Source organism: Copidosoma floridanum, unplaced genomic scaffold (assembly GCF_036245765.1).
Source record: "Copidosoma floridanum isolate Cflo_tuat_1 unplaced genomic scaffold, Cflo_Japanese_pri ptg000004l, whole genome shotgun sequence".
NCBI classification, from domain to species: Eukaryota; Metazoa; Arthropoda; class Insecta; order Hymenoptera; family Encyrtidae; genus Copidosoma; species Copidosoma floridanum.
Window position 1 is genome coordinate 31,234,662 of NW_028321881.1, and position 24,419 is coordinate 31,259,080.

A 24,419-nucleotide genomic window follows, 5' to 3' on the forward strand; every position below is an offset into this window, starting at 1 on the left:
TCAAATATAATCCAATATTACTATAACTTCGATCTTGAGATTTATTAATCGTTATTGCAAATGCTAAGACTTAAGGAAATTGTATTACATATCAAATAAAAGGTAATGATGATGAATTTCCTGTATTAAAAGTTATTTTTGGTATAAGAACTCTCTTTCCCGTTTTTTGTCCACTTATAATTTTTTCTTCGATACTGTATTTGAGTAATTTTGTAATTTGTAATTTTGTACAGTTACATAAGCCATCAACTATACTTAAATTTCGTATCAACATAACATATGCTCCAATTTTTAAATGAAGCTTTTGCGGTGCTAAGCCTTCACGAATATTGTTTAGAAATTTGATTGGAAAATTTATATAAATGGCATAATCAGATTTATCAACACCCTTGTAAATAGCATGATCTATACTGTAATATGTTTTCGTTTCTCCTTTTACATGATTTAGAATTTTGTTATTCAAAAGCAAGTATATTCGTTAGGAGAAGTAAGTATAACGCTATTTATTTAAAAGTTAATATCTTTACCAAAAATATCGGAACAAATATTGGTTGTTTTCCATTTATTTGGTGTTTGAAATGATTCAATTTTTTATTCTTTAATATCTAAAAATAATTAAAAAAATGTTTTGTTAGTTGAATGAATATTGATATTAAACTTTAGAATACGAAACAACGACCGAAGATATGATGATTTAATACTTTCTTGTATAAACATGCTTCTATTACTTTTTTTTAAACTGGAAGAATCTGTCTAAGATTGCCTTCTAAAACAATTGATTTGTCACTAAAATGAATATTTGTATCACACAAATCACGTAATGTTTTTTCAACTATACTATTTCTAAGGCTTTTTTGGGATCATAGAAGCCTCGTCCCATATTATTAAATCTACTTCTTTCACTTTTTCTTCAGATTCAAATTCCAAGGACGAACTTTCTACATTGTTTAAGTCTAATGGCAAACAAAATATTCTATGACTAATCATTTTTTTTGGAAGTAATACTGATGCTATACCAGACCATGCCATAGATACAATTTTTTTTCCACAAGAGATGAAATAACAAATTAACGCTATACATAGAAATGTTTTCCCTGAATCTCCTGGGCCATGAATTAAAAAAAATGTATCTATTTGTTTACAAATAATTTTGAAAATCGTGATTTACGATCAGATAGATTTATTACGGCCAGAGAGCATAACCACCATTTTTCGTTTTCATCACTTCTTTGAAAATGCTTATCTGTACTCAATATACGCCTCGTTAATATCCTATATTGGAATGTTTAAGTAAAATAAAAAGAACCTATTAGACCCTTTCTTTTGGAAACACTGTATAATCAATAAAATGATTAAAAATGTTTTTTAAATTTTATCTCCTAGGATATTTTCTGGGGTTAGAAATGAGGCAAAAAATTGTCTTATAAATTTATAAAAAGGTTTTTATTAAATTTACACTACACATATTTTAACTCTTAAACTACTGTATAATTTGACTTTATAATGTGACCTTAAGTATTACTTTTTTATTTTTATTAAATTTTTTACAGCGCCTAGGAGGCAATAGATACGTACTTAGTACATAATAATAATATACATTAGAGTACATAATAATTGATCTAATATCTATTAATATAGTAAGAATGATAAAAATTTGTATTAGCAAGTATAAAGTTTTATAAATAACTACATTATATAGTTTAATGCGTTGCGCATGTCATATATCTCTCGAATGACCCCTACAACTCACAAAAGGTCCCTTACCGTCATACCCTCACGATTTAATTTTATCCTATTTCTACGTGTTTTTAACTCTATCAATATTAGATCAAGCTTCTCCCAACTGACACCCACACGATCTTTTTTGTTTTCAATGTAACGCCAGTGTCTGCATAAAATATTTTTTACACTTAATTATATATAATGTGAATTAAGGCCCCATTTTTAAAAAAAATATTAGCATATACTTTTGGGTTAAAAAACAATTAACTTTTTAAAATTAATTATTTATTACGTTAGAAAAATTTCTTTTAGAATTCAAAATTTATTCATCTATTTTTCCACACCGCCCAGAAGGCAAGTGGATAGACTTTATACATACTAACAATATTTATAAAAGTACATGATAATTGATCTCTAATATCTATGAATATAGTAAGAAAGTTAAAAATTTTCATTAGTAAGTATAAAGTACTTGGTGCGTTATTTTTTGTTGTTGTTGTGGAAATTTTGCTCAATTAATATAACTCACTCTTGCGAACCATATCATAGAGCCCTATGGAACCACGAGAAATTATTTTTTGAATACCCTTGATTATAAAAAATTACTACCATTTTCAAAAGATATTTTTTTAACCCCATACTGTACTGGTCTGTATCTGATTTTTATAGTTGTAAGAAAATAATTAAAATATTTGTATAGCAAAAAATTTAATTGATTTAGTACAAATTTTAGTACAAATGTATAGTTTAATGAAAAATCTTTTTCCAAACAACATTTTCTGTAATAGAATCATTCTCTCTTTCTATTTGAATAAATATCCCATTTTTATTTTTAAATTTTAATAATGCTACACTAAGTTGACCATGGGAAAATAAAGGTTTCTTCAAGTATGAACTGACATTATTAAAACTTTGACCTTTAGATTTATTGATGGTCATAGCAAAAGCTAAAACTAAAAGAGCATTAAAAAGGCACTACAATAGAGTCCATAAAAAAGTAAATAAGTAATTTTAATAGCATGTGAATAGTTATCAATCATTATAGTAACAATATTTGATGTATAATTTTCTTCATTCTTACAAAATACAGATTAAACTATTTTGAATAGAAATCAAAGGTCAATGTGTACCCATTAATATTAAAATATCTACGTAAATGAGTAAGAAAATGGATAAAAAATGTAACTGATTTGCAGTAAATAATAATATTTATTGTTAAAATGCCTCCAGTACTATGCTGGAATTCATTATTTTTTAAGTTAAACAATCATATGTCATTTACATCAATTATGAACCGATCTTGATTACTTACCACAGACCCTCCAAAGCTTTTATGACAACCATGATTAACTTATTTAACAGTGTCTAGTATATTTCTTATGTAATTATCATTATAACTTATATAATTCATGTATTTTAATTAAAAAATAATTTTTTTTTTATTCAAAACCTTTTCCTCTTACCTCAAAGCCGACGTGAAAGATTATAATTGACTCATGAAGGGTTGGCGCGTGAAGCGCGCCAGATGGCGGAGCCCCAATAGTATGTATATATACACCAACATCATGGTTCAGCGGTAGAGTTGCAGTCTCGTCGATCACTGAGGTCAAGCAGCATTTGGCACGGTTAGTACTTGGATGGGTGACCGTTTAAGTCTTGCCGTTTCGCCTCTGTTGTTCGCTTCGTGGGTTGATTGACTATTTCTCTGTCTCTTCGACATCATGAGCGGGAGGTGTGCCCAATGTCTACCCAGTTGTCTAAGTCTGCAGCTTAAACAGCGGGTCAGAAATGAGGCAGATACACCGGGCTGTTTCGGATCAGGTTTTTCTTACGGGAGATTTCCCGGGGTTTTCCTGATCCACATGACATTTGTCATGGGCGAATGCAGAGCAGTTGTGGGGGCCCTCCCCCCTTCCAATCCTATCCCAATTCCTTCCCAATCCCAAGTGCTAAGTGCCCTAAATGGTGCCTCTACAAGAGAGCCGGACGTAAATCACTATAATATATCTTCATATATTATATAGTCGTAAGAGTTAGAGCGAGGTTTTGCTCCCCCCCACCTCCCCGTCAAATAAGGTAGTTATTCTTTCACTTTCTTGCATTTTTCGAGTAATCCTACTTTCTTGCTATCTATTACCCTATTCCTACCAAATCACATGGAAATATTGTATAGTATTTTTTCTCAAAACATCCCACATCCCCCAACCTACCCCCCACGGCCCTCCCATCGACCGCCACGAATTTTTTCATGGCCCCCACCGTCTCCCCACACTACTTTTGGGAAACCTGACCGTGATCATACCGTCTTTACCTATTTTTAAACAAAACTGTCTTATCGCCATGATTTATTTCATCGTCAAGAAGAAATTTAAAGTCATATGATTGATTTATAGGGGGTTGTTGCGCAAAACATCATTATTTATACAACTTAGTACGTTTCAAAACCAATTTATATGGAGTTAACAATATTTTAAAACCAAATAATATATACACATATATCGGTGCGCATAATTATTATATCATCATTACTTATATAGTCCTTGAATACAGAATTCTTCTTTTTATGTTTATAAACTTAAGTTTAATTAAGAGTATTATTAATATAAACAATAGAGGTTTCGCATCACTTTATAAGTCGTCTTATAAAGCCTGATTAATCCATGAAGACTTACGTCCATTTCTATTCTGTTTTAAATTAATGCTGAAATTGGTACAATAGATAAACACAATATACATTTATAATATGCATCATTAATTAATAAACTTTACCTATACATAAAAAAATAATAATTAAATCGTGTCATGAATATTAGATACATTATTATATTCAAAAATTTCTTTCCAAACTATATTTTCAATCTCTCAACTGTTTTCTCTATCGACTTGAACAAAAATTCCATTTTTATTTTTGCATCTTGATAAAGCCACGTATAATTGACCATGAGAAAATAAAGGTTTTTTAAAGTATAATTCCACATTAAAAAAACTTTGACCTTGAGACTTATTTATAGTCATACCAAATGCTACAACTAATGGGAATTGTTTTCTATATAAAATAAAAGGGAATGATGAAGCATTTCCAGTATTTAATGTAATTCTTGGAATGAAAACTTTATTACCAATTTTTTCTCCCGTTACTATTTTGCCTTCTACGTTATACTTTAGTAATTTAGTAATTCGCAATCGTGTACCGTCACATAATCCGTCTGATATACTCAAATTTCGAATCAACATTACCAATGTACCTATTTTTAATTTAAGTTCATGAGGTGGCAAGCCTTCACGAATGTTTTTTAACATTTCTACGGGAAAATTTATATAAATATTATCATCATCTGATCATCATATTATCATCTGATTTATCAACACCTTAATATGTTGCAGTGTATCGATGCTGTAATACGTTTTAGTTTTTCCATGTAATTTACTTGAAATCTTATTGTTTAAAAAAAAAGTAAATTCATTATGTGAAGTTAGTATCACGTTATTGTCAAAACAGTTGCTGTAATTACCAAATATTTTGGTACAGACATCATCTGTTGTCCAGGATTTAGGAATGTTAAATGTTTGTATGTCCCCTTCTGCAATTTTTAACAATAATTTTTAAAGTTCGTTATTGCTAAAACGGATATTATCTTGTAATCTTAAAATTTAGAAGGAGTTCCATAAAAATGATGATTTTATAGTTTCTTCTATAATTAAAGTTCTATTACCGTTTTTTATTACTGGAAGAAGTTGTCGAAAATCTCCTCCTAATACTATTAATTTATCACCAAAGCAAAGTTTTGTATTACACAAGTCTCTCAACGTTCTATCAACGATTTCTAGAGCTTTTTTCGGAATCATAGAAGCCTCATTCCACATTATTAAATCAGCTTCCCTTATTTTTTTTTTTCAGTTTCAAATTCTAAAAATACACTTTCAATATTATCTAAATCTAAAGGTAAACGAAAAGTTCTATGACTGGTCATACCTTTTGGTAGTAACACAGATGCAATTCCTGTCCAAGCCATTGCCAAAATATTTTTACTTCTAGAAAGAAAATAATAAATGAGTGTCTTATATAAGTAGTTTTTTCCGGATCCTCCAGGACCATCTATGAAATTTACTTTTTCATCTGGTTCACAAATAGTTTGAAAAATTTTTTTTTTAACTTGATTTAAATTTGTGTACATTATATCGAACATTTGTTTACTGAAAGATATTTCCTTAATATTGCAATTATTTATATAGTTGCTAATGGTTGGTGTCGGTAAACTAAAAGACTTACATGATTTCCTTCCGATACCAAAATTTGATTAATATGTAAAAGAGCACAATTATTATCATCATTATCGAAGTCTTCCGTAAAATATTTTTTATATTCATTCCAAATTTTATCTCCTTGAAAGTTTTCTGAAATCAAAAACCAAGCAAAAAGTTGTCTTAACTGGTATGGAAACATAATTGTCATGGCTTCTTTAAAAATATTGTCGATCTCAAAATCATGTTCTATTAAACCTATTGCAATTGCAGTATTCCTGAAATTTTTATATGTTATTCCATTATGTTTTTTAACGTCTTCAAACGATGTAGCCCCATGTAATTTATGTATTTCTTATAAAATATTTAAAAGTTGGGGGTTGGCGCGCAGTGCGCGCAGGGGGGCGTAAGGCCTACTAGTATATATATATATATATATATATATATATATATATGTGTGTGTGTGTGTGTGACTTCACTTTTGTGGAAAAACGTTTAAAATTTAACCTAATGTCATCTGAGCAACACATTAAAACACTAGCAAAACTAATAAAACAAACTCCATATGCAAAAATTACAATCAAATTGCAAATATAAAACATCTTTAAAACTATAAAAATCATTTTTCAAGAAAATAACAGCAGAATGTGGTGCTATAATTGTTTCAAAATTAGAAAATTTTGGAAATTATGACATATGTGTGAATTCAAATGATTGACCAAACTATTTACCAAGTCACACATATTTGATTTAATTATTTCAGCATATTAATGTCATGGTTTTTCCTTTACTATTTTTATTAGGATAAATAGGATGGAGCACTTGCGATAGGCAAAAAAATGTACAGAAACACAAAATCTCCCATTGTTACAATATTATTTGTATGGAACTTCTTATCGACTAAACAGTAAAATTTTTAGTCCTATACTTCATGCTAGAAGCAATAATTTTTTTGCTTGCATAAATAATGATAAATAGCAATAAGATAAACTCTTTTTGTTATCATAAAAAAAAATTAAGGTTTGAATGTTAACAAGATCTAATAGATCATATAATACGTAGTGCGTTAAATAATTCAAAGAATTTAAAAAATAATAAAGTAGAAAACATTTTCATTTTACTTGAAACATACATTGGTGGTCATAGGTACATGCAAAAACATTACCCAGATGCAATAGCAATAATGTAAAAATTCGAAAAACCTGATTTTTTCATAACTGTTACATGTAACCCAAAATGAAAAAAAAAGTAAGTTTTAAAAAGTTTTCTAAAGGTACCACTCCCAATGACATACCAAATATTACTGCAAGATTATTTCATACTAAAGTAAAATCTGTAGTAGATGATATAAGTAACAAAAATATTTTCGGAAAAGTTACTTCTTACGTTTACAATTGAATTTTAAAAAAGAGGACCACCCTATGCTCACATTATTGTTACATTGCATCCGAACGATAAATTATCCACTACTATATACAGATATTGAGAACCATATTTTGGCAAAAATTCCACTTGATTCATACATGAAAAAATTAGTTATCAAACATTTGTTTCATAGACCTCATAATCAATGTAGTCCTTGTCTTGCCAGCATTCAAAATGTTTGTACAAAAAACTTTCTGAAAAAGTTTACTGAATGTACTATTTAAAATAATAAAAATAGTTACCTCGAGTAAAAAAAAAATATTAATAGATGTGATTCTCACATGTATGATATAAAAAATAGTAACGAAAAAATTCCAGTTGACACTTCCATAGTAGTACCCTATGATAAAATTTTGTTGTACAAATATAACTGTGATATTAATGTTGAATATCGCGCATCTATAAAAAGTATAAAGTATATTTTCGATTACATTTATAAGAAAGAAGATAAAGGATTTTGTAAATTAACAAAAACAGGTATTAACGCTGATAATAATGAGAAAGAAATAATTGACGAAGTATGAGATTATTTATTTTTTTTTTTTATTTATCATCGCCCCTTAAGGGCTCAGACATGGCTATTTTGACACTATAAAATGTATTTAGCCGTACGTTGGGTTTAATAACTGTAGGGGGAAACGGTAGATAGATCGGTAGGTTTATTGAAGTACAAATCCCATCCAGAAAAAAACCTCATTCATTGATGAAATTTTTGTCCAGAGTGGTATTTAAACCCCGGCCATCAAGGTAGATGGTCGTTATTTAAGCCCTATGAAAGCAGCATGGCGGTTGCAAGAATTTCCTCGTAGTGGACGAAGTCATTCGGTATTGAACTTACGAGTACACGTTGCAATTCAACAAAAAATAGTTTTCTAAAAAAATAATATATTTAAAGCTATAAAATACATTAAGACAGCTTTGACGGCTTGGTTCATATTAAATAAGAAAGATAGTTCTGCAATGAAAATTCGCTATGTTAATATGCCAATATACTACTGTTTTAATAAACTAAAAAAAACTTGGGTGAAACGGAAAAGAGTTCGAAATATTTTATCAATAGGTCGACTTAAGGTAGTGTCCCCTAAAGACTTGGAGCGTTTTTTTAAACTAAATTTTAATCAAATTAATGGAGAATTTTTTGAAATGTTAAGAACACTTGACAGAATACTTCATAGTACATTAAAAAATGCTGCTATTAGTGGAACACGACTTCCTAATTTATATTTTTGAAGAAACATGTAATGTTATGCTGCCATGCCAATCGAGAAAGTTTTTTGCGTGGTTTTCAATGTCTGAAAATATTTGTGGCAAAAATTTATGAAAACAACATAAACAATTTTTTTGATGATTTAAAAAAAAAAAAAAAAAAAAAATTCTTTATTATAGCTAAATTTAATTTTCAACTTCGAAGAAAAATCATTCAAAGGTTATGGAGTACCAGAACTAACTTTATTAATAATTTCCAAAGATAGCAAAGAAAACAAAATAGTTATAAATTTAGAAAAACATTTTAAATATCTATTTGTTAAGCGCAATAGTGATACAAAAATTTTCGAGTAAATAATTAAAAATACAACAAAATAATGTTCTATTGATGGTCCAAGAGGTTATGGAAAAACATTTTTACACATAACATTGATTTATTATTTTTTGCTGATAAAAAAAAAGTTACCTCTATGGCTTGGACTGAAATAGCTTCAATTTTATTACCCAAAAGATCGACAAGTCATAGAACATTTTGATTACCATGAGATACGAGAAATTTTATTACACTAGACCCTTACTTTCTCACGGTCAACTTCATGTATTGCTTTCAAGATTTAAGAATCCGTATTAAATATTTATACAAATCAATACGAAAAATAAATTTACCATTAAAAATGTAGTATTGAAAAAATGTTTTATATTTAAAAATGAAATTTTTTTTTTTATTATTTAACAGTCACAGACAACTCTTAAACTAATGAAACTTCTTTCTTCACACGATTAAACGGAACACTCTTTTTTTTTTACATTACTCTCTTCAGAATATCCTTTACACCACGTGTATCCATTACAAATCTTACTTCCGTATGAAATATTTCATTATTTACAAAATCAGAAAAAAAATTATTAACACCAATGTAACTTTCTAGAATGAACACAAATGTATTATGTTAATAAAGTGATCACTTAAATGATAATTTAGCTGTGTATTGTTTGGTATTTTTATCATATAGTCATAAATTATGACTAATAATTTAATTCGAACTTCTAGTATGAAGGGTATTGAAGGAGGGTTCCTTGAAACGTATGAGGAGCCTGAGGGGGTGGCGAGGAGTAATTTATTTTCGTAGGATATTTTTTATTAAATTAATTTGAAAGAGAAATTTTGAGTTTCTTCTTTTATTGTGAGGGGGATTGAAGGAAAAATCAAAAAAATTTTGGAGGATGAAAGGGGGGTATGTGATTGAATTTGGTCTGACACTTATAATATTATATAATATACATGTGTGTGTGTGTTTGTGTTTGCTTGATCAAATAAAACGAAAATAAAAAAATTTATATCCATGTATGGTGGCAGAATTTTCTGTGTATGATTGTTTCTTTTTATTTATTATAGTTATTTGTGCTGTTAATTACATATATTTTATTTGTGTTAAACTTCTTTAATATGAAAGTTATTTCCTCATTAGATCTAGTGATTTAAAACGAAACTGATTGCGAGAAGTGCCTTTGTGTAAAATTTACCCTCAAAGGAATCAATAACAAATATTTTGTAATTTACAATAATTTTTTTTCTCTACTTACCACACAACGATGATCATGATAATTATGATCTTTCCTTGCCGCATATTGGAAATTTTTACTAGATATCTATGGGTGTTGGATATGACTCCTCTGAATTTGTTTTTTTTCTCTCTTATAAAAGTATAAAAATATCTTCAAATATTTATTATTTCATCGCATTTCATTTATTAGAAGACGAATGAAGTGAAGAAGAACTGTTAATTTATCATATAAATTTTAGGACAGTATTACATAATATGATTTGAAAAATAAGGATTCATAGTATTTCATACCAAAGTATTTAAAACAATTAATGATTTACTGTATTACTGAAACAATTCATCATCACAATGATTGAGATAAGCGAGGACTATAAAATAATTATCAAAATACTGAAATTCCTTAAGAAAAAAAAAAAGAATAATTACATAAATTTTACCTCAAAATTTTCACTAACCACAAATCTTAGCAAAAAATCCAAATCATTTTTCACCTTTCGATAGCACAATTTTTTTTTTTTCAAATCTTGCAAGAATTATAACTGGAGAAACAATGAAACAAAAGTGATTATACCATAAATAACTTTGAGTAAAAGAAATACATCTTTATTACCCTTTATTTTACACAAGAAACAATTTTCTTAAATCTCAGGTTTATAAATAAAATCTCCAGGTCAAAGTTTTGATGAAGTTAGCTTATATTTTTTTTAAATCACTATTATTTTATGGTCTAGTGTACGTCACATTATTAGGATGCAACAGTAAAAATAAAATTACTCTAACATAATACTAATTTAAACTTGCACGCGTCTGTTCTCTCGTAGAATCACGAATAAAAAGGTAAAGCTATTTTAACTCACGTGAATTCATTTACGTTGCACCCCCAAGCTCCGCGATTCCTACATAACATAAGTTTTTAATTCTGACTTAACTAAACTTAGACGAAAACAACCTAATGCAAGTGATTAAACTCACTTTTACATGAATTTTAACAAAAAAGTGGCTACAGGACCAATAGATTCCAAGGTACGGTATTTTCAGTTTTTTATGCATTGCGGTCGTTATATTAAATTTTTCGACTTCGGACCTGCACGATATTTTTGCTAAAGGTTTATTGTATTATTCAAAACTATTTGCCAAACGATTTGGTCAAACTTTTTGCATATGACGACTAATTAAGCTAGTAAATAAAAGCGCATGAGCCGCAGCACTTGTGTGTCTCTCGATTGGAAACTAAATTCAGAAAGTGGTCAAGCCCAAGCTTGGTTGCCAAGACCTTAAAATTGGTCCAAGATTGGCAGCGAGACGGCGCGCCGGTTAGGGTACAGTTAAGCCTGATTTGGCTTGACTGCTCCCAAGTCATTGTGAGAATTCGTTTATATGTATATAAAATGTGTATATATATTCAGCACGAAAACAATGTCTGCGGATGCTTCCATAGAGGTATAAGAATAGAGGGGAAAAGCGCTATACTAGCCCATTAGCGGCAGCGACAGCATAACTAAGTGTAACGGGGCATCTGTCCTTGTTGCCAAAGCCACGTTATTGGCTACTTCTTCGTCCTGAATCCTACAGTTGATTCAATCTCATGTATGACTCGACCAATAACATAACTGCCAGACAAAGACAGATGCCTCGTTACGTAGCGAATTCTGCTGTCGCATATCACGCCCCCTTTTCTCCTCTATTCTTATACCTCTATGGATGCTTCGCAAGAATTTTGCTGAGTATACCTATGCATATTATGAACATGCGCAGACGTCCACCACACAAATATTGGTAATAACTTGGGAGTAGTCAAGCCAAATCAGGCCAAGTCGCACCCTGAACAGCGCGCCATTTTACTGCCAAGCTTGGACCAATATTGGTTGCCTGTATTAGGCTCAGCTATTAAGCTTGGCACTTAGATTTCTTCTCCAATCGGGCTGTAGCTAGCGGCGTGCCACGCATGCACAGTAGCTTATAGAAATAAGCACATTGTTGCGGTGGGACATAAAAAATGTCTTAAAGAAGCTATTTATGGTAATTATGTGTATATTTATAAATTTATTAGTTTTCAACCAATTTTGTCCGGAAAACGGACTCATTACAGCGATCATTATGAACATACTCCAGTACAAAAGTTAAATATTTACAAATTACCAATTACAAATTTCAAAACGTTTCACCAAATACACCCCAATTTAAATACTTCATCTTAGACTAATGTTATTCTATATCTGTCTTATCCTATGTCCAGATTACAATATCACTTTGTTTACTTACTTCATCGTAAATGTACATATTTAACGCTTAATATAATTTTCACACCTCCTTTTCTCATACACATTGTTTAGCCTGCTCCATATTTTCGCTGTTTCACACGAGTGAACATCTTTTCATATTTCATTTACATCTATAACACCATTCAATTCTCTGCATATTTTATTTTCTTTTACAATTACCCATTCTTTTATTAAATGTTCTAAGCTCTCTTCCTTACAATTACAAAATTCACATAATTTTTTATTTCATTTCCAATCAATATCTGTTTCCACCATTTAGATGACTGCATCTCGCTTTTGCCATATGACCTATACAAATACCTTCGGATTAGTTATTTAGGTACTCCACCCTTCCTATTCTCATAATATCTTTATATCTTGCGTTATACTTTGAGTTTTTAATTTTGGCTTCCGTTACTTGATTGTCTATATCCCTCATACACTCACCTATCCTATCCTTTGCTAGTATATTTTGACTTCTTCACCCCACCAGTGTACATTCACTATACTCAAAGTATTTATAAATGTTTTCCTTTCCTCTTTTCATATTCCTTTTGCATCACTTTCATAAGCTTCTTTATAGCACATTCTCGTGAGTCTGTCTTCCCCCTGGTTGTAAATTTTTCATTGAACCTTATTGCCATTTTACCAAAATGTACCCTTAACCTACCTAACCAAGTCTTCTTCAATATTATATATCTAGGCGTGCAAAAATCTAACCTTGATACCCATCGAAAGTAGTTGATTTGAATTTTTTCCAATACCTTTATCTCTTTCCAGCCAAAGATTTCCGCCCCATAACTCATTGTGCTCCTAACTAGATAATTAAATATTATCAGCCTTCTCTTGAAATTCTTTTTACACAATCTCTCCCCTAGTCCCCAAACTTTCCTAGCAGCAATAATTTCCTTCATTTTTAATTCGTTTATGTGGTTTGAGTCGTCCCCCTTTTTGTTAAACGTGAATCCCAAGTACTTAAACCTTTTAACTTCCTCAATTACCTCCTCTTTAAATATCCATCCTTATTTATTTTCTCCTTACTATTTAATACCAAAACCTTTGATTTCTGAAAACTTATACATAAACTATTTTTTCCACGAAATTTCCTTAGCATATCCGTCATAGTCACTAAAGCCTCTTTATTCAAAGCCAACAGAACCAAGTCATCTGTGTATGCAAGGCATAACAACCTTACTTTATTAATCATAATCCCTCCAATATTCCTAGCTTTTAATATTTTTTCTAATTTGGCGATATATATACGTTACAAAAAAGGGCCCGGCTCAGCACACAACCCTGTCTTAATCCTTTTAAAGTTCAAAATTCATCGGATAACCCCTTATTTCCCCGAATCGTTATCTTTGTTTCAGTATTTAATTCTTTGATTCTTTCGATTAAATTTCTACTGAATTCTATTTTACTCATTGTATCCCAAAGCTTTTCCCTATTAACCGTGTCAAAAGCTGCTTTAAAATCTAGAAAAAACACAAACACTTTATTTTTTACTGTTTAAATTTTTTCCCTTTGCACTATGTTGTCTAAAATGAAAATAACATCTAAGGTCGATCTGTCCCTCCGGAATCCCGCCTGACCCTACGGTAACACTTTCTTCTCCTCCATTTCTGGTAACAGTTTCTCTTTTAATATTTCAGTATATAACTTATAGTCTGTAGAAAGTAAGGATATTCCTTTTTACGGTAGTTTTTATACTCTAACGTACGTGAAAATAAATAACACCACCGTAAAGCTAAGAAAAAATGGCATAGGAATGGATTTTGCTGCACTGCTAACGACACTTGTTAATGGAGTAATTAATTGTACAACTAAGATTCAACAGCAGCCAACTTTAGGATAAAATTTTTTTGGCTGCCTAAAATACGTGTAAATGTTGTTTGTGTTAACAACTTTGAGATCCCATACCGTAGAACAATTCAAAACTCTGTGTTTTGATTCCAGGTGTCGTCAGAACAACAAATTTTTGAGTAAGACATGAGCCTGTAACGCTATTTTAGCCCCATTTTTGAATCTCAAACCATAGGGATACTTTTTATGGTCTCAATTCTGCTGTATCTTTGAAAGTAAACATCCCTTGAATAACTAAACAAATTTCCAGATCAATATCTCCTTAAACAACTTTGTAATTGACTGGAACATGAAATTTGGCATTGTTACATCCCGAGTTGATACGAATTATATTATAACTAAAAACTATCCGTCCATCAAAATTCAGATAAGACGTATTGTGGATATGACAAGAGGAGCTTGTATATCGTTTATGTGTGTGCGTGTGTGTATTAGCTTTAAGGTGAATGCTTCATAATATGCTGACATAGAATACGGCCAGCCTCATTGTAAAAATGCTTGTATGTATGAATGAATAGTTACTTGCTCATTAATTGTTTAATTTTGAGAATGTATACTAATTAAAAATTTGTAACTTACACATTACTTCATTATATTCGGAATTGATTGTAAAATCCTCAGAAAAATTAATTTCGAAATTGTAAACTTACTGTCACAATTGAACTTGTGTTTGGCGTTCTTATATTGCTGATACGAGCTTTCATCATCACTGACCCAAAAACTCAATCACACTTATCAGAAAATATTGCGATTGGTACTGTTGTGTGGTTATTTTCTAATATGTAAAATCATAATATGTAACAGAGTTTTTATTAAATCTAAATCTTTTTTCCACTGTACGTTACGTATGGAGTAGGCTGAAGACAAAAGGTTGAACTTTATTAAAATAACCCATGTATTACAGTAAACATAGATAGGGTATATCCATTTTTAAGAGGTAAAAAAACCCGCGAGGTCCACTGTTATTGTATAACAAATATGAGTCGTTGTTTTTTATACTGAATATTTTTTCATGTCGTATTCTTATCTACGTTAAATAATACAAATAATAAATTTATTAAAAATTAAAAAAAAATCAGGGTATTATAGCAATAACTCAATGGCTGTTTGGAAATTTTTTAACAAATTGTTCAGAAAACAGTAATAATAGTAAATTATTACATTATATAAAAATTTTCAAAAAATATGTATAGTTATTGAAGTAGGTCAAGTGAGAATACAACTTTGATTTTATATTTAGAGAAGGTGAGGAATTTTTAAGGTAAGGGGATTGAACGGAAAATTTTATATAATTGAATAAAAAATAAACTGTAAGTTTTAATTTATATTGAAGGTGGCTAAGTAAGGGCTGAGATGGTATTATAAAGCATTAGGGGTATGAGATAAGTGAAAAATTTAACCTAATGAAATAACGGACAAACTTAAATAGTTTTATCTTATACTAAGAAAAGTCAAGGGCGATTATAAAGCATGAGGGAGTACTAATAGGGTAACTAAAAAGTTTTAATACAGTGAAGTAGCAGACAAACTGAAATCTTATATTGAGGGGGGCTCAAGAAGGACCAAGTAATATTATAAAAATGAGGGGGATTTAAAAGGGTCAAAGGGGATTATGTATAAAATTTTGATCAATTAAATGTCGAATACACTGAACTAACTTGATCCTACATTAAGGAGAACTAAAAAATTATGAGAGGGGCTGAGGGGCAAGGTGTGAAATGACCCTTAAAAAATCTTTTTATAATACAGGAAAATAATTCAAATGTACTGACCTAAAGTAGATGTGTAAAGTGTATGTATTTAATATTATATATATTCATATACTATAGTACAACAGCACTACAGGGTAAACATTTTATAGACGTTCTGTATATCCGTTGGAGGAGGGGGTATAATAGTATAAAAAGAGTATATTAGTAGGAAATGGTCAAACAATGATTTTGTAAGCATTTCATCTAAAAGATCTTTTACACTCCCTAAATACACAACCAGCTTGTTTCAGGACTAAATTAAACAGTGGGCCATTATCGTGTTCATCTTCGTTGTCATCGTCGTCATCGAACACTACACGTGTATAGACTTATAAAATTCTCGGCACAACGATGTTGAAAAAAAATTTTTAAGATTACTGTATGCAAAAACATAGCATAAACATGATTATTTTATATTGTTATATATGAATAGTTTTAACAAAATAAGAAACTGAATAATTAAAATGTAATAGGGATTAGGAAATTACACACCACATAATATTGACATGCACTATATTTTTATATACATAGACGTAAAAAGTTTTATAAATTATTTTGTTACATTTTATAAGAATATTATAAAACAATGCCACATTAAATGTATATAAATAAGAGCTGCATTTTTTGTGAAAATATTTATAAGCATGATTAACTTACAATCATTTTCTTGTTAATTCTTAGGCCTTAGTAGACATGAACCATTCCATATAGAAATCTGAAGTAGATATTAAGGAAAAATATTCATAAATTTAAAAAGCATAACTCTGCAGTAGCAGTCACATTATTATTGTAAATTTTATCAACCTTTAATAGGCAAAAGCTCTACTTAAAGAGCACAGCCAGTTTAACAAACACTTTAATGATAAACAAACAAAATATAATTTATCACTACAAAAAATTAATTAGTAGTTATGTACACGCCCCCACAATTATGTTATTTCATCCTTTTTTAGCTGATAAAAAATATATTTACATAGAAAATGTGTTCATGTAATATAAGACAGTTCTTGCTCGGAAAACGTGCAATAATAAGGAACTGATAGCATGTTTCTCTTATTTTTATAACTTTTTTAGTCTGATATTCTTTGTGATAGTATAAGGAGAATTATTCGATTCCATTCTCCTCTCGCATTTGATGTTATACACTGTATAAAGAATTTTCTCTCCTTGATAAAATTCCGAAGGAGATTAAAAAATATTTTTCAAATAAACCTACAGATTTAAGCTTTATAAACATATTTTTAGTTTTTTAACCTTGAAAAGAGAAGACTTTTTTAATTTCACTATACTTGAAATAAAAATAATTACAAAACTATATCATGAACATTTATACATCTAACAGCATAACAAATATCAATCAATTTACTTGACTGGCTCTGTAAGTTGACCCATAATAATAAGCCTTCTTACAAGTAACCCTACTCAACTGTCACTCACCGATTTTAATGAAACTTGGCCAAGTGATAGAACAATAAAAAAAATCAGACCCGTATATTTTTATATCTGCCCTAACTGATTTTCAAGGGTATAAACCAGCCCTAATAAGCCATAAAAAAATAACCCACCTAAGCCTGGGAATAGCTGTTTGAAACGTTTATTTTTCTTGAAATAATTTAGTTCTGCTTCTTAAAATCACCCACCTGATTACTTACCCTTAAACCAACCTTATATATTTTATAATATACCCCCAACCTCGTAATCCCTGTAAACTACCCTTACAAACCACCAGTGGATTAACCAGGGTGTCCACTGATATATCTTAAAAAAATTTCCTGAGATTTCCAGGTGTTCCAGAGACTTAATTTTAAAAATTTCAGGAGTCAAGGAACAAAAAGAACCAAATTTCAATCACACTCAACATTTTTATTCACTAATATAATATTAAAAATATAACTATTATATTTGTTTTTTTTCATGATCATTAAAAATAATAGTTCAAGAAACAAATAAATATTTATTTTTTTGTACTTTAAATAAAAAATAAATTCAACGTTTTAAATTAAACAACTTTTCTTAAATCTAAAATTTCATTTTCCACAGCTGCTCTTTCTATTATTGCGTCGTTCATAATTCTATTTTTTTTATTTCTAACTCTTGCAATTTAATTGCATTAACTTTTTTATCTTTTTCGCTTGTTCTTCCTTTTCTCGCTTTTTTCTTTCATTAGCTAAACATTCTTTACATAATCTAGATGACATGCGGACACTAGTAATTAATTTTTTTGTTATTTCAACTTCATTTAAAGGTACGTTAGTAGATTTAATAGAATCATATATCAATCATTGCGCAATAAGCGATTTTTGAGTTTGATTCTCAACAATACACTCTCTATTAACTGAAACACCTCGTTCTAATTCCGAATGTCTATGAGAAGCAATCATAACAATTTTGATTAAACTTAAAAAATTTAAATATTTCTTAGTAGAATGTAGATTAATTACTTTTACCCAAAATTCATCGAGTCGAGTTTCATTTTTATTGAAAGATTTAAATAATTCTACAGAACTATCAATCCCTATGATTTCCTTGAATTCTTTTTCGACTTTCTCGGCTTCGATTGCAGATATAATATTACAGTCAATTAATTTTTCTAAGACTATAGATAATCGTTTTTTAGCTATACTTTGATTCAAAGTTACAGGTGGATTAAAACAAGAAATACCTCTAACAAAAGAATATTTTAAAGGCAATTTTTCAAATGTCTTTTGTACGAAAGTTTCAATTATCGTGCGGATATCATTTTTAAATTTTAAGATATCAAGTTCGCTGACATTTTTCAATTTTTTCAAAGCGTTTTTAGTAGAAAATCTTACGTTAGTTTTTTCCGCAGTCAATAAAATATTATCTTGAGATAAATCAATAGTAATTAATTTTTTTTATTGACATGTAAATTCTGGTTTCACAATTTTATCTAAAATATTAGCGAGTAAAGCAGTTAAGTGATCACATAAAAACGGAGCTTTAGGTTCATTTCATTAAAATTCTGTCAAAAAAGGTTCGATTTCAGTAGCAAAAGACTGAAAAAAGCATAACTTAGCATCGAAAAACTTATCTTTCACGGCATTTTTAACAATTGTGTACAAATTACAATTTGGCTTTTTCTTTCTTTTTGTACTATCTCAATGTACTTAATTACAAAAGGTAACGTTTGCCGTGCTCTTTCTGCAACAGAAGAATTTTCCAACCAACAAACACCACAAAAAAAGTGAGGAAATAAGTCAGAATTTGTTGCTGCTGTATAATCTGCTCTGCGAGCTGGTACGTTGTTAAACAAATTAAATAAAGCCTTTAGAAACTCAATAAGGTCCCATTTCACTGCTTTAATGCCAGCTTTAAAAGCATTGTGCAAGACATGTAATCCACATGTTCCAATGTCAATAAATTGATATGCTTTATCATTGATAGATTCTCATACGTATTGCAAGTCACGTAGAGATTTCAAATTAACATTAGGACCATCCATGGATATTTGAACAATTTTTTCTTAAATTTTGTCGGGTATACACTCTTAAAATGATTAAAGAATATCAGAAGATCGCGTTTTACCTAAGAATGCTGATGTAAAATAACGAGACGCTACTTTGTTTTGACCATTGCTCAAAAATCTAACGACGATATCCATTTGCTGTTTTTTACTCACGGTATTCAAGATTTCGTCAAATCCAATTACTACATGCTTACAGCTGTCTATCATCTTCATCAATTCATTTTCAAAGTAATTTTTTAATCCAAATGTTATCATATACGAAGCTTTAGTTTTTCCTAACTGTATTTTTTTGGCAATTTCACTGTCTGGGAACATTTTGGCCGTTATAAGCACACTAGTTTCGATATCCCGAAGAAACTTATGTCTCATTATGCAGTGTAATACCCACATAATTTCAGCCTTACATTCGCTATCATCATTAAAAAAGGTACTAATTTTATTGGACTGGATAATTTTGACTGATTTTGGCGTGCTTGTGTTATCTAGGTTGGATATATTTTGCTTCACAGTTGGTATTACTTCCAAAGTTCCTGCAGAGTCAATATTCAAATTGGGCTCTTGAGAATCGTTTGTTGAACTTGATGTGTCATTTTTTGGTAATGCAGATTTTGCTGCTGAAGGCGTAAACATTTTGATTTTTTCAAGGCCTTGTTGTTTTTTTGATTATATTTTGATTGATACGTGACTACATAGAGCGTTTTTTCCCATGTTACTTAAACGAAATGCAGTATTGCACCACTCACACCGCGCAGAATTTGAGTCTTGATGTACTGATTTTACCCATGAAAATTCACAAGTACATTCTTGATTAAAATGGCATTTAAATATAATACTATAATTTTTTTTGGCGGCATAATGAAATCTGTAAACAATTAACACAAATAACAAAAATATCTTGAAATTAAATTGTTTTTATTATTTCAGCTTCGGTTCATTTATACGTACTTAAGTAAAAACCAAGAAAACGAGTTCTTTTTGATCCAAAGTTTTGTATTTCTAATTTTATAGACTTGTTGACAAGTCACGTGATGTTCTTTGAATTCCTCATAATCTGTTGATAATAAATAAAATATAGTCAGTTGTTTAATATTAAAAAATTTTTATTATTTGATTATAATAACGCTCTAATTTTTTTTTGCGGCAAAAAAGTTTTTAAAAATTTTATATATAAAAAGTCTTTACGTTGTATAATAAACTAGTGATCGTCTTCATAACCAACAAGATAAATATTTTACATAGTAATAGTTCTTACAAATTCTAGTGTCAGACTTTTCAGTTTAAAATAATGTTTAAAAATTAAGTCAAGTTTTGTAGACGACGGCGATGCGTAGAAATCACGAGAATCATCGTTTGATATTCCTCGAAAAGAAAAGCAAACAAAAAGCTTTATATATTAAGTATTTCTATACAATTACAAATTACGAGTTAAAATTTTCTTTGACATAAACTTGATTCGACGTTACTGATTTATTTTATGAGAGCGCTTGTTAAAACAAATATCAAATTACCTATCTGTAAATTTGCAGTACGTACATCGCGAACAATACGACCCGCAACTCAGTATTTACATTTTTACGTTTGTGGTTACGAGAAGACTAAAAAATCGTAAAGAAAGCACAACTTCTCTTTATAGATGTTCCTTTTTCGCATAAAAGTTATGTTTTTACAGGTTCACGAAAGACGTGCGTCAGCTTGACGTTAGTAAGACTAACACTGATTCTGACGCTTATGAAAAACACGTGTGAATGGAGCTGACTGCTGACATCTGACGTCTCTGTATCGTATACCACGACGGACTGCTTTTCTAACGCCATAACCCGCGAAATACAAAAGTGCTTACGTATTTTTTGGTGCGCGAGCCACACATTTAATAGCATAAGCATAAACATTCTTATGTTTGGACTTTGTGTGTATATATATATATATATATATATATATATATATATATATATATAATACGTTTGTGAAACAAAAATGTAAATTTTTTATCTTATATGAAATTCTGGAGTTAAAAAAAATTTCCTGAGATTTCCAGGTGTTTCCAGAGTATAAAAAATTCAACATACAAGAAATTAATGGTATATTTGGACCATTAGTAACAAAAGGTATATAAAAAGCTAAAAATATAGTAGTTTGGGCTTAAAAATCTGGAAAAATGACTTTTGATCTAACGTCAAAATGGTTTGAAAAAATTTATTTACCTACTGTTGGACATGAAACTGATCTATGCCTTGATTCTTGGACTGGTCAGACCGAATAACTGTTCAGAAATACAAATTTAATAAAGGAACTAAAAAAGTCAAAATACGGTGCTCAGAATTTCGTGAGGAAGAAGAGTTTTTGATCTACATCGTTAAGCATTAGTTATATATTTATCAGTAAATTTCCACACTACCCAGAAGGTACATTATTACGTAAATTTTTATAACGAAGGTACGTACAAATGGTATTGTAATACGTTTAAAGTTTTTTTTAGAACTCTCCGATATGTTTAGAGAAAAAAGGTGTACATTCTTTTTTTAATGATTAAATTCTAAACAACGAAAAGTTTTAATCACTTTAATCACACATAAATTTTTTAAATTTTGTATAACATATACTTCATATTATTTTTGTTACTATTATGCATTCTATATTTTATCAATTGATATAAGTGGTTAGAAAGTATGTTTCATTTTTAGATTCAATGATAAATATGGAAATAATTACTTCACAGTGTTCCACACTGAAAATTGGAAAAATCGTTTGTACTTTGTACTATTAAAATTTAATCTAAAATCAAACTAAATATTTTTAAAATCTTTAAAAATGAACAATATAAAAGTTAGCGTGAAAGGGGATGGAAATTGTTTATTCAAAACTTTTTCTTATTTTCTGTATAGTGACGAAGATTTCCACATGAGAGCTCGTTCTTTAGTAATCAATAATGTTGTAAATAAATGGCAAAATTATTATGAATTCATAGTAGGAAACGCTTATTATCAAAATGTAAAAAGTAGTGATAAATATATTAACATAATGTCAAAAAATGAGACTTATGGTACAAGTATTGAAATTAAAAGCTTCTCAGATTCATTACATGTTCACGTTACAAATAATTTCTCGAACAACGATATTCAAAACATATGGAAATTCAAATATCAGTCTTAAACTAAAAATTAATCTTAAAAGACAAATATAATAAAAAATATTGCAATTGGTTGATTAAACATTGTATCTCCAAAAGATCATGAAAAATTTTTTTTTTAACTTGTATTAAATAAAGTAACTGATTCGACATCGTTTAAAAACATTAGAACATATAAAGGAATAACTTATGAAACTTTTAAAGATACTGCAATTGCAATGGGTTTAATAGACAATGATGAAAAAATTGATGATATTTTTAAAGAAGCAATTGCTGTGAAGTTTCCATATCAATTAGGACAATTTTTTGCTCGGTTTTTAATTTCAGAAAACGTTCAAGGTGATAAAATATGGAATAAATACAAAGAATTTTTTACGAATGATTTGCCTAATAATAAAGCTAATTTAGCTCTTTTACATATTAACCAAATTTTCGATTTGGAAGATAAATCATGTGGATACTTTAAATTACCTAGACTAAAAAAAATGGAGAGTAAAAAAGTAGATGTGGATAATGAAATACGTTTCAGTAAAGAAATGTTTAACTTGATGTATAAAAGTTTGAATAATGACCAGAAAAATATATTTCATACTATTTGCGAACAAAGAAATAATATTTTCTTTATAGATGGTCCTAGAGGGTCAGAAAAAACTTATTTTAAAAAAACGTTAATTTTTTTATTTCTCAAAATAAAAAAATCATGTCAATGGCATGGACAGGCATAGCATCAATTTTTCTTCCAAAGGGGATGACCAGTCATAGAACTCTTAGAATTCCTTTAGATCTTAATAATATAGAGAGTGTATATTTAGAATTCGAGTCAGATAAAAAAATTAAGAGAAGTTGATTTAATTATTTGGGATAAGGCTTTAATGATTCCAAAAAGAGCATTGGAAATAGTAGACAGAACGTTAAGAGATTTATGTAATACTGAAAAATATTTTGGAAGTAATATTTTGGAAATCGTGTCAATCAAAGAATTGTGTTGTTTGAATTTCCAAAAAATATTCCCTCAATATTAAAAAAAATTTCTCATAATTTTTTTATAGTGTAATCTCTGAATTGGAATGTAAAACATAGCTTCACAGACTTTTTAATGCATACCTACTGCGTAAAATAGTATGATAATGTTGAGAATTACCGAATTTAGTTCGTAAACCATTTTTATGAAGATAATAACTTTCTTTCGTAAAAACTTCTTCTTTCTCTCGTAAACGTTTTATAACTTACACTAATATACCTTTAAAACGCCAGCTTTGGCCCCGAGTAGGTGGCACTACGGTAGTTCTCGGACCGAATAAAGGGTCAATGTAAATCTTTGTTTACGTAATGGCTTGATATATTTCATAAATATTATCTTACCAAATCGCTCTTTCAAGCACTTTTTTTGTCTGTATTTTTCTCATACATGAACTTTCGGCTCAAGCATAAGAATATCTTTTTAAGTGAGAATTTTTTTTTCTGCCAGTACACTAACTTTTTTTCTAAATCCACGCAAGATTCCGGAACACTTGAACAAATATCCTCGAAGAAGACTACTACGAACATTGTTACCTAAAACATAAGATTATCGGGACAAAAAATTACCAAAATTTTTTGTAGTCCAAAAAAGTAGTAATTTTTTAAATATCTTTATGAAGTTCTTCATCTTAGTTTGAGGAGGCTCATCACACCATATATAGTCAACAACATATACAGGTATAATCATGACCATAGCCATATTTATTATTACTTTCACTCCAAAGCAGAACAAATCAACAAAAGCTTTGT

General features: G+C 29.4%; 1 protein-coding gene across 2 annotated transcripts in view; it reads right to left on the reverse strand.

The window, feature by feature from the left end:
- Positions 1–16,548: 16,548 nt before the first annotated feature.
- The window catches only part of EMC6 (ER membrane protein complex subunit 6), a 32,720-nt gene continuing 24,849 nt past the window's right edge, over positions 16,549–24,419 (reverse strand). For both annotated transcript variants that reach the window (XM_014360449.2, XM_014360448.2), the window contains one exon: positions 16,549–16,750. In XM_014360449.2, the coding sequence (XP_014215935.1) occupies positions 16,706–16,750 (45 nt within the window). In that variant the 3' untranslated portion in view covers positions 16,549–16,705. The remainder of the gene's footprint in view (positions 16,751–24,419) is intronic.